The 15,189-nt window shown below is 56.8% G+C and overlaps 5 protein-coding genes across 5 annotated transcripts; 4 read left to right on the forward strand and 1 right to left on the reverse strand.

Moving 5' to 3' along the window:
- Positions 1-461: 461 nt before the first annotated feature.
- On the forward strand, positions 462-2,436 carry B0H64DRAFT_433482 (uncharacterized protein; the record flags this gene model as incomplete). The annotated part of the gene is made up of 8 exons (XM_062806048.1): positions 462-576; positions 651-674; positions 890-902; positions 948-1,232; positions 1,597-1,737; positions 1,786-1,790; positions 2,026-2,072; positions 2,138-2,436. 8 exons carry the CDS (start codon positions 462-464, stop codon positions 2,300-2,302), a joined length of 795 nt encoding a protein of 264 aa, XP_062657810.1. The 3' UTR covers positions 2,303-2,436.
- A 1,466-nt stretch (positions 2,437-3,902) lies between these two features.
- Positions 3,903-7,644, forward strand: B0H64DRAFT_343560 (glycosyl hydrolase). The gene is made up of 2 exons (XM_062801282.1): positions 3,903-3,955; positions 4,012-7,644. Exons 1-2 carry the CDS (start codon positions 3,941-3,943, stop codon positions 7,339-7,341), a joined length of 3,345 nt encoding a protein of 1,114 aa, XP_062657811.1. The 5' UTR covers positions 3,903-3,940; the 3' UTR covers positions 7,342-7,644.
- Positions 7,645-7,989: 345 nt separating this feature from the next.
- On the forward strand, positions 7,990-9,335 carry B0H64DRAFT_183967 (uncharacterized protein). Its single transcript, XM_062798965.1, has 2 exons — positions 7,990-8,425; positions 8,484-9,335. Exons 1-2 carry the CDS (start codon positions 8,151-8,153, stop codon positions 9,184-9,186), a joined length of 978 nt encoding a protein of 325 aa, XP_062657812.1. The 5' UTR covers positions 7,990-8,150; the 3' UTR covers positions 9,187-9,335.
- On the reverse strand, positions 9,335-11,674 carry B0H64DRAFT_183961 (EAP30/Vps36 family-domain-containing protein). Its single transcript, XM_062798964.1, has 3 exons — positions 11,443-11,674; positions 11,251-11,386; positions 9,335-11,190 (listed from the first exon to the last, which is right to left on the reverse strand). The coding sequence occupies exons 1-3, from the start codon at positions 11,541-11,543 to the stop codon at positions 9,484-9,486; spliced, it is 1,944 nt and encodes a 647-aa protein (XP_062657813.1). The 5' UTR covers positions 11,544-11,674; the 3' UTR covers positions 9,335-9,483.
- Positions 11,675-11,813: 139 nt separating this feature from the next.
- Positions 11,814-14,019, forward strand: B0H64DRAFT_183979 (SAC3/GANP/Nin1/mts3/eIF-3 p25 family-domain-containing protein). Its single transcript, XM_062798966.1, has 3 exons — positions 11,814-12,142; positions 12,245-13,523; positions 13,576-14,019. Exons 1-3 carry the CDS (start codon positions 12,055-12,057, stop codon positions 13,787-13,789), a joined length of 1,581 nt encoding a protein of 526 aa, XP_062657814.1. The 5' UTR covers positions 11,814-12,054; the 3' UTR covers positions 13,790-14,019.
- Positions 14,020-15,189: the final 1,170 nt, after the last annotated feature.

Below are 15,189 nucleotides of genomic sequence, written 5' to 3' on the forward strand. Positions count from 1 at the left end.
AAGGCGGCACCAGTTTAACACGTCTACGTTCCCAGCCATGGTTGACAGCGACTATGGTAGAAGCAGAGGATAAAGCGCGAAATCTGTGACTTAGCTGTTAGTGTGAGGAACCATAAAGTGCACTCGACTACCTTCAGTGGCAAGCGGAGCACAAGAGCATGCCCCATAGTGAACTTCAAGGCTTGTGAAACCCAGTGTTTTTGAGGCATGGTACATACTCTCAAAGGATCAGTGAGCATTGCTATCAGAAATCACTTTGTCATTTATCACGAGATAAAAAGTAAAACCAACACGAATGTATGTTGTTGACGTGTGTTGGCCCAAGTGTTGCTTCACTTGTGCTCAACAGGATGTCATGAAGTTGGTTTCATATTCATCTATGACCACATGCCCCGTAATTAGGAGTTGGCAAAGGTTCAAAACCTATTGTAACCTAGTTGATTGATTGGTTTTAACTAACAATGGCAAGTAAAAGTCCAACGGAGTACAAGATCAGATATGAAGAAATCGGATACCCTCAGGCCATGAAGCTATTCGCATCAATTAGATGTTTCACGTCCAAGGACGAGGTTTGTTGTAAACATAGTTGCCACATCGTACAGTAGCGCAAAGGAACGACCATAAATTTACTAAATATACGTGGTCAACAGTCACCAAGGTCAACTCTGCAATTTGTGAGTGGGATAGACATAATCATGGAGCTCAACAGGTTTCTTAGTCGGAGCTGATGGTAGTATCATCTCCTACTTCATGAAACCCCCTAACTAATGACATGTCAACTGTGACGTTACATGCTACCAAATCGTCGTTCTTGACAGGTATTAAATCGAGAAAAATAAACATAAGTGACCAGCAGGAGGTTGGCAAAGGCCCTCTCTTTCCCTATCAGTTGATATACCAAGGTGCGTTGGATGGTGATCATGGTTTCACCCTGAAGACGCACACAGGTCAAAGGTGGCTGCTTTAAAGGCGGACGGCACGATACGGTGTTTTGCCGATGTCAAGTACGAACCCGGGCCCGAGTCCCGCCATTCCTCGACAGCGTTTGGCCTGGCCAGGACTCTGGTCGACGAGGGTCCGCGCCCGTACTTTACCGACAACATGACCACCATGTACTATGATGATGACATGCGTGTTGAAGAAAGCTTTGAGCTTAATCCATTCTTTTCAAGCTCCTATTCTCGGGGCCGCCGCAGGGTAGATGCCCAGCTACAGAACCGGGTGCTCGCCGGGTGTCTTTGCCCCATCCTGTTAGATTGCAAACGGGGGTAGAGACGTGAACCGAAGAGAGAGGGCTCGTCCCCGTGGGCGGATATGTCCCGGCTTGTGGATACGCGCTTTGCGCGGCTAAGGATCGCTTTCGGTGAGGAGTGTTACGCTGAATTGCGAGGATGCCCAATATGCAAAATGTTCGGCATGCACCAATACCCCCTAAAGTGGCGTGCTTGCCATCTGGTTGTGCGTGATGTTCAAGGGTGTTTGTCTATCTTCCGGTCCACGACAAGCCCCCTCCTCTCTTACCGGTCAGCCCAACTCTCAAATCAGTCCCGCCAACGGCCCTTCATCGCTGGGGGATGTACGGAGCCCAGGAAACAGACGAGAAGAAGCGGTGCGGAAGGGGTACCGCAAATGCACGAGTAAGGAGAGGGTGGTAGTCGCCTCGCCGGTACAAGAGATTTCTCCGCCGTGCGCTCCCATCAATCAATATGGGCTGTCCGCTCAGACCCCGGAACTTGGGTAGGTATCATGGAGGTTGTGAGCACAGACAGACAACCCCCTTTCCAGGCGGGGTGGGTGCATCATGGATACCAGCAAGGCCCTACCACGACTAGGTCAACTCCTCTCCGCCTTCTAACGTTGGATGACACCGCCCTGATGCCCACCTTCCCGGTCTCGTGCCGCGCCGAGCCTTGGGCGAGCAGTGGTGTTTGCATGGCCGTCTAATCCATGGATTCATCCGCATTGGGTCCCAGCATCGCCTGCACCTGTGATTGCGCTTGCGACCCTTTTTCTACGTGATGTTAGGGGTATCTGTGCCCTCGAAAGTTCCGTCCTTGCAGAATGGCTTCCAAGTGTGTGACAGAGTCTGTGTGACATTCAGGGTGTCTGTCATACCCCGACTCTCCATGATGATAAGTGCAAGGGTCTGATCAGCGACGGACCCGTTTCTGTTTCCCACGGGATGGGCGCCGACGAGTGCATGGTGAACGAATCCGTAAGGACCCTCGCGGCCTCGCCGGTTGATGAACATCCCTGGCATCCATCCATGATTTCTACTTCCCTGCAGGCGCAGGCGGAGTGAAGCAAGCAGGTTCCCGACCCGCCAAGCCGGGCAGGCCGATAACCTAGGTAGGTACTAAGGTATTTCCGTAGGAACTGAGGTGCCCGCTGAGGTTCAAAACCCAATGTATATAAATTCAGGAACGAGGAAATTGGTGTTGCGGGGTGGTGTGGTGGACGCAATTCAAGTTCCCCACGTTCCCCATGTTCCCCACGCTTTCACTGCCAACCTGAAGGTTGCAGTGCGGAGGACATTACATTAGCGCACTGTCATGATCCCGAGCCGGGCTCTCTATTGGGCTTGGGCTCTTTGCCGACCAAGCTGGCACATGCAGCCGACCTTCTAGAAGGGCAAAGAAACCTTCTAGCGCCCTTCAAGTGTCTTCCCCGCCGCATAAGTGCCGGGGATCATCAACCGAGTATAGAAGGTCGAACATTCGGGTACCGGATGCTGCAACCTTGAACACGCTCAGGCACTGCAGGTGTTTATCCACTCTACCCCGCGACCGAAACATAAGGTAGCATCGTCCCGAGTTCTCGAAGCCTTCCTTGCAGTAGTATGTGCCGTTAGAGCACTAGCTGGCCCACTAAGGGATGTCGGTCATACCGACGCTTTCTTTTTACACTTGAGGCTGCGAGTCTTCGACCAGTACGTGTAACCCTCGAGGCAGGGGAAGGCGGGGGAGTTACCAGGCTTCTTTGCCTCCCCCCTTTATCCACCAATCAGTGTGTGTGTAGGTAGACATCTTCGAAGGGCAACCGCTCGAACCTTGAAGCATGCTAGTGACCGTGTCAGTGGGTTCATACGCCGAAAATACCGCAGCATGCTCACGACATCCATGAAGCCTCTAAACAAGATTCGAGATACTCCATCACTAATCATCACGGAATCGCGATCCCGGCCTGTCCGAGTCCTTGCCAGATGGAGCATGCGGTCCGGTGCCGTTCAGGTAGGGAACCGTTGTCGAGGCTCGGTAGGTAGGTACCTACCTAGGTACGCGTTGTCTACCTCTCGTCCCACACAAACAAAACCGGAACATTCACAGAAGTTCGGAGTAGATCGAGAGTATTGTGGGGGAAACGAAAGTTGCGTTGGTGATGGTTTGAGTCTTGAACACACAGAAAATGAAGCTGGGCACGGAAGATGCGACAGCCGGACAAGAATGTATAAAAGCTTGTGCTTCGCCGCGAATTCGAGACCTCTCAACACTCACAGCCATCATCCCTTCATCGGTCACCTTCCAATCCAGAGTCTGGACGCATCAGTCTTGTTATGATGACCTCCTTCTTCGCCTCTGCCCTACTTTTCGGGCTCTCCCTTTTGCAGGGAGTAGGCGCGCAAACCTACGATGAGCTCTACAGACCTCGTTATCACTTTACACCGGCCAAAAACTGGATGAATGATCCGAACGGTCTTCTGTATCACAACGGCGTCTATCATCTTTACTACCAGCACAACCCCGGAGGAGACACCTGGGGCGCCATGTCTTGGGGCCATGCTACCAGCGATGATCTGACCCACTGGAAGCACCAACCTATTGCTCTGCTTGCGCGTGGCTACCCAGCTGACATCTCTGAGATGTTTTTCTCTGGTTCTGCTATCGCCGATACCGAGAACACGAGTGGCTTTGGCACAAACGGAACCGTTCCATTTGTGGCAATGTACACCTCCTATGTGAGTCCTGAACTCCTAGGTCAGAATGCCGGCTCCCTCTAATGCCTTCTACTTAGTATCCCGGCTCGCGCAACCTACCCAGCGGCAAGTCGGTAAACGGTGGACAGCAAGCTCAGTCGATTGCGTACAGCCTGGACGAAGGCCTAACCTGGACAACATACGATGCCGCCAACCCCGTTATCCTCAACCCGCCAGCACCCTACGCGGACCAGTGGCGTGAATTCCGAGACCCGTTCGTATTCTGGCACGAGCCGACCAAGAAATGGGTCTCCGTCATCGCACTAGCCCAACTCCACAAGCTGCTCATCTACACCTCACCCAACCTGAAGGAGTGGACCTACACCAGCGAGTTCGGCCCAATGAACGCAGTCGGGGGTGTCTGGGAGTGTCCTGGCATCTTCCCGCTTGCCCTCGACGGAAACGAAGGCGAGACCAAGTGGGTCGCACAGATTGGACTCAATCCTAGCGGACCACCTGGAGTTGTTGGCTCGGGAACGCAATACATGGTCGGCAACTTCAATGGCACGGCATTCGTTGCGGACCCCGACACTCCACCTCCGTCTCCCACCTCCACGTCATCGTTTCAAGACTTCGAAGGAACTGGCGATTTTGCGTCTCGCGGCTGGGTTGCCACAGGGGGGTTGGTCGGGGCTGCACCGGCTCAGGGGACACTTTCCGGACAGCAAACCGTCTCTGGATATACCGGCGATCACCTCGTGAACACTTTCTTGAACGGAGACTCTACCACCGGTACCCTCACCTCGCCGCCTTTCGACATCACGAAGAAGCGGATCAACTTCCTCATCGGCGGCGGGAACGCCCCAGGTGTGCAATGTATCAACCTCAAGGTCGGCGGTCAGGTTGTCCGCACCGCCACGGGCAGTGATAGCGAACAGCTCCTGCCAAAGAGCTGGGACGTTGCATCTCTCATTGGCCAGAGCGCCGTCATCGAAATCGCCGACCTCAGTACAACTGGCTGGGGACATATCTTGGTGGATGACATCTCCTTCTCGGACGTGTCGGATGAGCCGCGAGGAACCAACTGGATGGACTGGGGCCCTGACTACTATGCTGCGGCAGCATTCAATGGGCTTCCATCTGAGGACCGCACCAACATTGCCTGGATGAACAACTGGCAATATGCGGCCAATATCCCTACCTCTCCCTGGCGCAGCATGTTGTCCATCCCTCGGAAACTGTCACTCAAGTCCATCAACGGATGGGCAACACTCATCCAGCAACCTGTTGCGAACTGGGCCGCTCTGCAAACGGGAACGTATTCCAAGGCTCTGGACACCGTGGATGAAGGAAACCAACCCATCCCGCTCTCTGGGAAGTCCCTCGACATCATAATGACATTTTCTGACCGGGACGCGGCGTCCTCGTCTCAGTTCGGCCTCCTTCTCAGATCAACCTCGGACATGGCACAGCAGACACGGATCGGGTACGACTTCGGCACAAAGAGGATGTTTGTTGATCGATCCAAGTCTGGAAATGTCGGCTTTGACGGGACATTTGCCAATACTTACTACGCGCCGCTGGCCCCTGGCAGTGACGGCAAGGTCAATATGCGCGTCCTTCTCGATTCCTCTTCGGTTGAAATCTTTGGCGGCGAAGGCGAGGTCACCTTGTCGGCGCAGATCTTTCCCCAGGACACAGGAATCGACGTCCGGGTTTTCTCAACTGGGGGAAGTACCAAGGGGGTCACGATTGATGCAAAGATACTGGGCTCCTCCGCTTTCGGTCCGCCCACCCCCGGCACGAACAGCACGGGCACCGACCGCGCCAGCTCGACGAGTACCACTACTTTCAGCTCGACAAGCACCACCCTCAGCACGGTAGTAAGGACGACGGAAGGCCCGACCGCCACAAACACAACCACCACCGTTCGCCCTTCGGCCACTGTTCCCGTCGACTTCCGCCCCGTTTTCCACTTCGTGCCAGAGCGGAATTGGATGAATGAACCCAACGGGCTAATCAAAATCGGCTCGACATGGCAGCTATTCTTCCAGCATAATCCCACCGGAAACTTCTGGGGGAACCTCAGCTGGGGCCATGCAACCAGCACTGATTTGGTATCCTGGACTCACAAGCCGGTTGCCATCTCCAGTGCCGATGGCATCCAAGCATTCACCGGGACCGCGTATTTGGACGCAGAGAATCTTTCGGGGCTCGGATCGTCATCAAACCCACCATACCTCGCCTTCTATACCGGCTACTTCCCCGACACGGGGGTGCAGGACCAGCGGCTGGCATACAGTCTCGACCAGGGCGTCACATGGATCAAATACGCGGGCAATCCGATCATCTCGAAGACCCAAGAAGAGCCCCATGACAGCACCAAAGGTCTGGAGACCCGGGATCCGAAAGTCTTCTACCACGCTCCCTCGAGCAAATGGGTCATGATCCTTGCACACGGCGGCCAGAACAAAGTCACTTTCTGGACATCGAGCGACGCCCTGGCATGGACCTGGAGAAGCGACTTCAACGCCAGCCACGTCCCCAACCTGCCCGGCGGAATCAAGGGGTGGGAGGTGCCCGACTTTTTCGAGCTCCCCGTCAAGGGAACAAGCCAAAAGAAATGGGTCATGATCATCACCCCCGCCACGGGCTCCCCCGCCGGCGGCAACGGCGTCTTCGCACTGACGGGCTCGTTCGACGGCGCCGTCTTCACCGCGGACCCCGTCGACCCCGCCGCCTTCTGGCTCGACCACGGCCGCGACTTCGACGGCGCGCTCATGTGGGAGAACGTGCCCGGCCCGGACGGCCGCCGGATCCTCGCGTCCGTCATGAACAGCTACGGCGGCCACCCGCCGACCGACACCTGGAAGGGCATGCTCTCCTTCCCCCGCACGCTGGAGCTCCGGCAGCGCGACGACGGCAAGCTGCAGTTCCTGCAGATGCCGGTGCACGAGCTCGACACGTACCGGTGGCCCGTCGCCAACGTCACGGATCAGACCGTCGCCCCGGGACAGTCCCTGCTTTCCGACGTCCGCGGCCGGACGCTCGACATCCAAATGGCCTTCACCCCGTCCCCCGGCTCCACGCTGTCTCTCGCCGTCCGCAAGGCGGGCTCTCAGCAGACGGTCATCAGATATGTGCAGAGCTCGAAACAGCTCTCGGTTGATCGCAATGCTAGTGGGAATATTTCGTACGACTCCGCAGCGGGCGGTGTCCACACCGCGACTGTGCAGGCTGGTGCGAACGGGGAGGTGCAACTGCGTGTCCTGGTGGATGTGTGCTCTCTGGAGGTCTTTGGGGGGCAAGGGGAGGCGGTCATTTCGAACTTGATCTTCCCTGATGTGTCGGCTGACGGTGTGTCTGTGGAGGTGTCTGGGGGAAGTGTGACTTTGAGGTCGGTAGAGGTGTGGGAGGTCCTTCTTTGAGCTGGGTTGTACTGGCTCGACTGGGCAACATGTTTATGTCGATCGGGTGTCTGTAGAAACACGGTCTCTACCATGTAACTATTTTCCTTCGTTTCTTACCTCGGTAGTCATAGCTTTCGTACCCAAGTATCCAAAGAACGCTCGACAGCTCCCGGGTTGGCTGAACCTGCCCACTCAACCAGGACTTGATGGCCTTCCTTCCCCCTCGTAACATTGTGAACTGAGGTGCGGGGTTACGTTGGCGGCTCCAACGGCTTTTTGTGTAGGCCCGTCTTGATTTCGCTGTTGGATTTTGGAGCGTAGAGTTATTCGCAGTTGGGTTTCACACCAACGCGGCGGGATAATCACGTGGCCCAACTTCAGCAGCTCAGTGGATCAGCCTTTACACAGTATGGGGATCGGAAAGGGAACAGTGGGCCTCCGATCTCGGCAATAACGCAACTGCCACGATCCGCGCTTCAACACGCGAAGCCGCGCACAAGTTGAGTGAGCTGCCGCCGTCTTTTCGAGCTGCCGCCGGATCTTGATTTATCAGCGCCTAACAACACTGAAGAGTAATACCTCACCACCCGAGAGTGGAAAAGATGATGAATACGCAAACCCATGTTCAATGACAACCGCCTCCTCCTTGCTCTGAGCAATTCCTCGTCCTCTGCTTTCATTCTCTTGGTTTCTCGTTGCCGGCCTTGGCGCCGTTCTCCCGGGCGGAGTTGTGTCACGACTGCCGTTAATACCCGGCGCCTATAGAACGGCACCGTCCGGATTTCCGCTTTCTAGATCACCAAAGATCAAAGTGGTGAGAGGTCAAGATGAAAGAAAGCGGAGTGGGTGGTTTAGAAGCTCCCAGAGTCTCTCCCCAGCTCCAATTAGACGCCGTGAAGCCGTCACAACTGGCGGCAGCGGCAGCATCGGCGGCGGCACCTCGGGCTCTTTCGTCGTCGGTGGTCGCTACGGAACCCAAGACCGGCAGTGATACCACTACAAAATGGAACACCAAAAACCTCGCCCAGCGGCTCGGCGCCGACTTTCTCGGCGCGGCCTCCGCCGCCGTGCTCGTGGCCCCAATAATATCCATCATTGACCGGTGAGCCCACGACCGCATGCACCCTCCCACTTACGTACCTCTAACCCCTCCTTCGCAGGTCGATAATGGAAAACGCCTCCGGCCGCCGCCCCCTCGTCGAGTCGCTCAAGGCCTCCTTCCGCACCCTCTTCCGCACCCCGCACCGCATCATCCTCTCCAAGCCCTTCGCCCTGATCTTCGCCCTGTACGGCGGCACCTACCTGACGGCCAACACCCTCGACACGGCCACCTCTGCAACCCACAACCTGCCCGCCACCCACATCACATCAGGCACCGCCAAATTCGCCGCCTCCTCGGCCGCCAACATCGGCATCTGCATCTACAAGGACCAGGTCTTCGTGCGGCTGTTCGGGCCCGTCGGCGTCGCGGCCCGGCCCGTGGCCCTGCCGAGCTACGCGCTCTTCGCCGCGCGCGACTGCCTGACCATCTTCGCCTCCTTCAACGTCCCGCCGCTGCTGGGGCCCGTGCTCGCCCGGAGCCGGATCGTTGGGGACCGTTTTCAGCGCTACGTCTCCGGCCACACCCTGGCGCAGTTTGCGGCCCCGGCTGCGGTGCAGCTGGCGAGCACGCCGCTGCATCTGTGGGGGCTGGACGTGTATAACCGGCCGGGGGTGATGGGTTGGCGGGAGCGGTGGGCGGTGGTGAGGAAGAACTGGGCGGTGAGCACCGCGGCGAGGATATGTAGGATCGTGCCTGCTTTTGGGGTGGGCGGGGTGGTGAATTACAAGGTGCGGAGGGGGTTGATGGAGAAGTTGGTGTGAGGAGAGAAGGCATGATCTGGCGCTGTGTTTGTTTCTGTTTATGTCGGTGTTGGCTTCTCGCGTAGAACGGCGTTCAGGGTTGCTGCGTGATGTCGGCAGTTGCATCGGCGTTGGTACCACGGGATAGTAGATGGTTTGCTCATAGACCGCTTAGAAAGAGGGCTGGGGAAATGGGACGGAAAATGGGTTTCGGGATCAATCCAACTCTTCTCAAGATGCTCAAGTTGTTTCTGTAGACGTGAATGCTGCTTGCTCCTACTTCTATTTGCCGTCGATCTGGAAACTTACTCGCGAGGCTCAAAGAATACCCGCGCTAGCCAGCGCCCTGGTCAGTTGCTCTTGCTGCAGCGTCGCCGGGTCTTTGTACCCCTTTCCCTCGCCGGTATCGATAAAGTTCTCCCAGAACTTCAGCCCCTCGATACCCTCCTCACGACACAGCACACCCCTCTCCTCGGCCATCTCCAGCTCCTCCTCCGCAACACCGATACTCCACCCAAACCGCTCGGCAACATCCCTCGCCGTAACCCCACGGCCAAACATGTGCCAGTCCCACGGCACCTCCCGCTCGGGCGGAAACTCGTGCAGATCCCTCAGCCACCCCAGCAGGGCCTTGATGGTAGTCTCATCGGTCCAATCGCTGCCCTGCACAACCTTGACGCCCGACTTGAACGTCCGCAGACGCACCGGCAGGCCCAGCGTCTCCCACAGCGCGGCGGCCTTCTCAAAGTCGGCCGGACTGACCAGCTCGACGCCGCCCCGGGCGCGGTTGAAGACGGCCCACAGGTCGACGAGCGACATGATGCCGCCGGCGCGCCGGAGCACGCCGCGGCGGTCGTCGGTCAGGAACTCGGCCAGGGTGCGGGCCAGCTCCGAGAGGTAGAGCGAGTCGCTGCCGCCCGCGCCGCTGCTGCTGCCCACGATGTCCTTGGTCGTGATCAGGCCCAGCTGGCTGACCGAGTCGGCCAGCAGCGCGTTCTCGCTCGCGCTCGACGTCCCCGACGCCCCTTTGACTTGCCGCGCGAAGGTGTCGGCGAGCGCGACGATTTCTTTGGCTGAGGCCATGAGTGCTTCGAGGTCTTCGAAGGCCGTGCCGATCACGAGCTCGTTGTTTTTGCGCATCGCTTGGCTGTGGTGTTCGAGGCCGGCTATCCCGGCTATTTTGGGCCGAGCTTGGGATGAGGAGGTGGTCGTCCCGTCGCCGCTGTGGCTGTTGAGGTCTTCACCGGGCCGGGAGGCTTTGGGGATTGGAGGTGCACCTTGGAGGAGCCATTTACGCTGGGTCATGGAGCCTTTGAGTCGTTCGTAGAATATCTTCTCGCCGCCACCGCGGAATGAGATTTTGACGCTTTCCGAGTTTTCAAGGCCGGGTGGGATGGCACTTAAGGCGTTGAGGACTGGGCCGGGGGATTCTGTGTGCGTTCGGGTCTGCGGCGTGAGCTCAGCGGCGACGTCGTGGGATATCAGCGGCCCTCCACACATCTCACAGGATAGTAGTGAAGGATGGTTGAGAAAAGTACATCGCGGGCATTGGAAGGATGCGTCTGGATCCGAGCTCCGAGGCGAGGAGTCACGGACACGGTCCAGCCTGGACGGGGACTCGGTAGCGGGCCTGGGCCGGACCGGGAGTGGAGTCTGCAGGGCCAGAGTGCTGGGCTGCCGGCTGGTAGCATTGGATATCGCCGCTTTAAGAACATGGGTCAAGGTGGGCTTGATGCCACAGGCGAGACATGGGGGAAGCGGCGTGTGGACGCTAGCAGTCGTCGGGTCGAAGTTGGAAGGCACCGGGTTTGAGAAACTGCAGATGGTGCAGACCCATGTTGCGCTGCTCGCTGGCGTTGGTTCCACCGGTGATCCTCGAATCGGGCCATCCTGGTGTTGAGCGGGCGAGGAGGTACTGCTCCGCGAGGGGGCAGCCGCAATACCGGGAGACCGGGCCTGTAAAGAAGAGCGCTTCGTCGCCTTTGGGACCAGCGTGATCTTGGCCGATGACTTGAGAAAGCCACCCTAGAGAATGTAGAGGTTAATCGTTGAACCCAAAGGGGTTGGTTGCCTTGTCAAACTCACGTAGAACTCAAAACGCTCGACGCCCTTGAGATCTAGGGCGACCGAGTGCTTCCTCGGCTCCGCCTTGTCCACGTAGCATATCCGATGCGAGGTCAGATAGACCTGACCATTCTGGTGGTCGGGGAGCTTGTATTTCCTGTAGCGAGGGTTTGTTAGTCCTGATTGAGGGCGAGTTGGATGCCTGGGACTCACCCCTCATACAACCCCACATTGTCTTGCACAAAGAGGAGGTCTTCATCGGGCAGGTACGCAGGCCGCAAAGCGGTTGTCAAGTCGATGTGCTTTAAGAACATCCGTCATAGTCGGGGGCAGGCTGTCCCGATGTGGTTGGAAAGTTGACGGAAAGTGAACGGTACATCGGCCCGTTCCATGTATCGGTAGGCAGGTGTATGTATTAAACATGCATTGGTATGGAATCCTTGAGGTTCAGTTGTTGACGTAAAGCCGGGGTGGCACGGGTGGGACCGGATATATGGCCTTATCGCATATTACAATAACTCCCGCCTAAGCACAAATTGAAATTTACATACTGTGCACATCCCGAGTCTGTGTGGCGCAGAGCCCCCGCACGGACTTCACCCAGCCCACACTTTTGACGTCGCTCCCTTTGGCGCCCTTTGTGCTCCTTGTTCTCGACAACTTCACCGCTCTCTCATCGACGGCATCGACTCGCACATCTTTGAGACATCATCACAACTTCTCTCGAGGCTTGCAGTGAACAAACAGCTTATCCTACTCCAAATCTTCGCCCACTTATGTGAACCGGCGACTCCCTAGCTTTCTCCCGCACACACAGCACAACCCATGAACACGAGCAACATGATGCCGACGTGGCCAGCCGCCCCGCCCCCGGGCACCCAGCCATCGACTGGCTACGCAGCTTCGTATCCCGGTAAGTTGGAGACGCGTTAAACCTGGTGTTTCATTTGGAGTTATTCTATTTCGCAAGTTTCGAAATCCCGAGAGTACCGTTGCTAATTAATCGTCCCAACAGCGCCTGCCTACACCGCAGTTCAGGTCCGACAGTCATTCGGCCAGTCCTATTCCACCCCGCAACCTCCCTACCCCGTCGCGCATACTTACGGCCCTTCTCATTCTTCCTCGCCGAGCGCAGCTAATATTGCAACCAACGTGAACCCTTCGCCGCCTGCCGCCCAGGAGCAGGCCAAGACGAAGATCGACTGGCCGGACTCGGTCCGCCGATATGTCCAGCGAGCCTTCATCCCTGCAAACCTAGATTCCAGCGTGACAAGAGCGGACATGGAGGCGAAATTGAAGGAAACGATAACCCAGGCAAACGAGAAGAACGTCATGTACTCCCTCGACTGGGATACGATGCCGCTTCCCCAACACATGATCCGGGAGGAGCGCGCAAGAGCATCGCTTCCGCTCCATTCCAAGTCGCAGGCGCAAAGCCCGGCCCAGGCCCCCGGCACCAAAAAGAGGAAGTCTTGGGACTTGACCGACGCGGCAACCCTCCATCCAGTGTCTGCAGCCCCGCCTTGGCGGGCCGGGGCCGGTCGCCTTGAGGACCGTGTCTCCTTTTCGCCCGACAGACGCCAGGGCGACGAGCTCCCTAAGAATACCAGTAAGTTCAACCGGGCGGACAAACGCCAGAAGCGCCACGAGGGAGAGTACACGACGTACCGCGAGGACACGCCGCCCCCGGGCGACGGTCCTGTTGTTGGCACTTGCCAAGATCTAGAGAAGCGCTACCTCCGTTTGACTGCGGCCCCCAAACCGTCGCAAGTCCGCCCTCCACACATCCTGCGTCAAACGCTGGAGCTGTTGAAGAAGAGGTGGAAGAAAGACCAAAACTACTCGTACATCTGCGACCAGTTCAAGTCCATGAGGCAGGATCTCACGGTACAGCGTGTCCGCGATGATTTCACGGTTGAGGTCTACGAAATTCATGCCCGGATTGCCTTGGAAAAGGGGGATCTCGGTGAGTATAATCAGTGCCAGAGTCAGCTCAAGGGGCTGTACAGGTTGGGTCTGAAGGGCAAGGCGAACGAGTTCAAGGCATATCGCATCTTGTATTACATTCACACAGCAAACCGCACGGAGCTAAATAACGCTCTGGCAGATCTAACCGCAGCAGAGAAAAAGGACAGGGCTATCAAACACGCCCTCGACGTGCGTTCTGCCCTCGCCTTGGGCAACTACCACCGTTTCTTCCAGCTTTACAACGAGACCCCTAACATGGGCGCCTATCTCATGGACATGTTTGTCGGCAGGGAGCGTCTCGCTGCTCTGTGCAACATATGCAGGGGGTGAGTCTTCTCTGTCATCCCCAACGCACGCTGGCAGCTAACCTTGCACTAGATACAAGATGGACGTCCCTCTGCGCTTCGTGACCGAAGAGCTCTACTTTGAGTCTGACGTCGAGGCAGCGCAGTTCATTCTCGACCACGAGGGCCAGGAGCTGCTCGAGGATCGCAACGGCACCATTGTCTTCCTGACCGGGAAAGCCGGCTCGCGGTTTGAAGGAGCGCGCGCCAAAGCGTTCTCCCGCGTCGATATCAAGGGGCAAATCTAGCTCGGTGTCCCTGCTTTTTTGATCCCCATCACCCTGCCACCGGTGTTTTTGGTCACCACACCGTGGCATCCACCAGCCCCATCTCCGTTTCCTTTCATACACGTAATCTTCTTTTCCTCCGCCCAGTGGGGTGTTCAGCAACAACATCGTTTCGGTTCATTGTGTTGCTGTCCGGGCTGTTGGCTTCTGCCAACAGCGGCCGACACGTCAGAATGACGAGCTCGAGCCCTTACGACGCGGTCATCGATCTCCCTTCGGCCTCAAAGTGATTTGCCTTCACATACCACAACCCGGCTACTGCGTGTTGTTCGAACCCTCAGGACAACAACTCGTTTTAGCTTTCTCTCGCATAGAGGAACGGATCGATATCCGCAACCGACTGCGCTGCTGTTGCGAGCTAACCAGTGGACGAAACTGATCATGGCCACAAGCGAGACTTGGTGGTAGGCTATTTATTTCATGGCCCCAAGTGCCGAGCAATGCTTTCCGCCCATTGCGGCCGTTCATCGAAGCGGTATTCTCCCAAAGGTGTGCAGGAGACCGAGAATTCAAATCTCGAGACACCCCATTTTGGTCGAGCTTTTGGCGCCTAGCACGCCTCTATTTCGCCATTTTTTTGCGCTGGGGAGTTCCCCTGTTACCGATGCCTCCGGATGGGAGGGAGGAATTGGATGGGTCGGTCCGGTATACCGGTCACGATAGGTTTCTGGGAAAAGGTTTAGAGCGACTTCGGTCCGGAGTTTGGAGTTTGATGGTGGATATCATCGGACATATGTGTATTTAGTGTTTAGTGCATGTTCCGCCCACACCGCGGGCTCTCAACGAAAAACCGTAGATTCCGTACTTGATTCGACTTGTGGGAGGCTGAGCTTGTTTTCGTTCCGTTCACTGATGGTCGGGGTCACAAGCTCTCTCTCCAGCGCCCGTATTACCTTACGTCGCCGAGAAGTTGGAATGCTCGTTCTTGTCCCCGCCCGCCAAATTGGGCCCTGGCCGTCCGAACTCTCGCCATAGTCCTATACGAGGCAACTACGCGAGCATGATAACCTTGCGGCACGTGGAAACGTGGAAACGTCGAAACGTGGGACGTGAGGGTTCATCCAGTAAGTTGCATCCCATGCGGATGAGGAGAAAGTCCGCGAGGCTTAATTAACCATTTACCTTTTTCTCTACCCTCTCTTGATCATCGCAACTACACGTTGAGTGTGTAAAAATGCCAACCGCTATCATTTTTACCTTTTCTGGATGCGTTCCCAGGTTCGTAATCGCGAGCTAAGTCACTGCGCCGCCGGCTGGGATTGTTTCAGCGCCCGGTTTCATGTATTTGGGTGGGCTGCCGATCGGGACGGGTTGGATCCGGCGGGATGTGCATGACCGTGTGGCGCGGAGAACCAGAAAAA

Source organism: Chaetomium fimeti, assembly GCF_033439085.1.
Source record: "Chaetomium fimeti strain CBS 168.71 chromosome Unknown B0H64scaffold_5, whole genome shotgun sequence".
NCBI classification, from domain to species: Eukaryota; Fungi; Ascomycota; class Sordariomycetes; order Sordariales; family Chaetomiaceae; genus Chaetomium; species Chaetomium fimeti.

What these genes read in the sequence shown, in the direction of transcription:
- B0H64DRAFT_183967 (XM_062798965.1), top strand. Translation starts at nt 8,151, where the DNA reads ATGAAAGAAAGCGGAGTGGGTGGTTTAGAAGCTCCCAGAGTCTCTCCC. An exon ending in ATAATATCCATCATTGACCG is followed by an intron (nt 8,426 to 8,483) that starts GTGAGCCCACGA and finishes CCTCCTTCGCAG; the next exon opens with GTCGATAATGGAAAACGCCT.
- B0H64DRAFT_183961 (XM_062798964.1), bottom strand. Translation starts at nt 11,543, where the DNA reads ATGTTCTTAAAGCACATCGACTTGACAACCGCTTTGCGGCCTGCGTAC. An exon ending in AATGTGGGGTTGTATGAGGG is followed by an intron (nt 11,387 to 11,442) that starts GTGAGTCCCAGG and finishes CCCTCGCTACAG; the next exon opens with GAAATACAAGCTCCCCGACC. An exon ending in TCGAGCGTTTTGAGTTCTAC is followed by an intron (nt 11,191 to 11,250) that starts GTGAGTTTGACA and finishes TACATTCTCTAG; the next exon opens with GGTGGCTTTCTCAAGTCATC.
- B0H64DRAFT_183979 (XM_062798966.1), top strand. Translation starts at nt 12,055, where the DNA reads ATGAACACGAGCAACATGATGCCGACGTGGCCAGCCGCCCCGCCCCCG. An exon ending in CTACGCAGCTTCGTATCCCG is followed by an intron (nt 12,143 to 12,244) that starts GTAAGTTGGAGA and finishes TCGTCCCAACAG; the next exon opens with CGCCTGCCTACACCGCAGTT. An exon ending in CTGTGCAACATATGCAGGGG is followed by an intron (nt 13,524 to 13,575) that starts GTGAGTCTTCTC and finishes ACCTTGCACTAG; the next exon opens with ATACAAGATGGACGTCCCTC.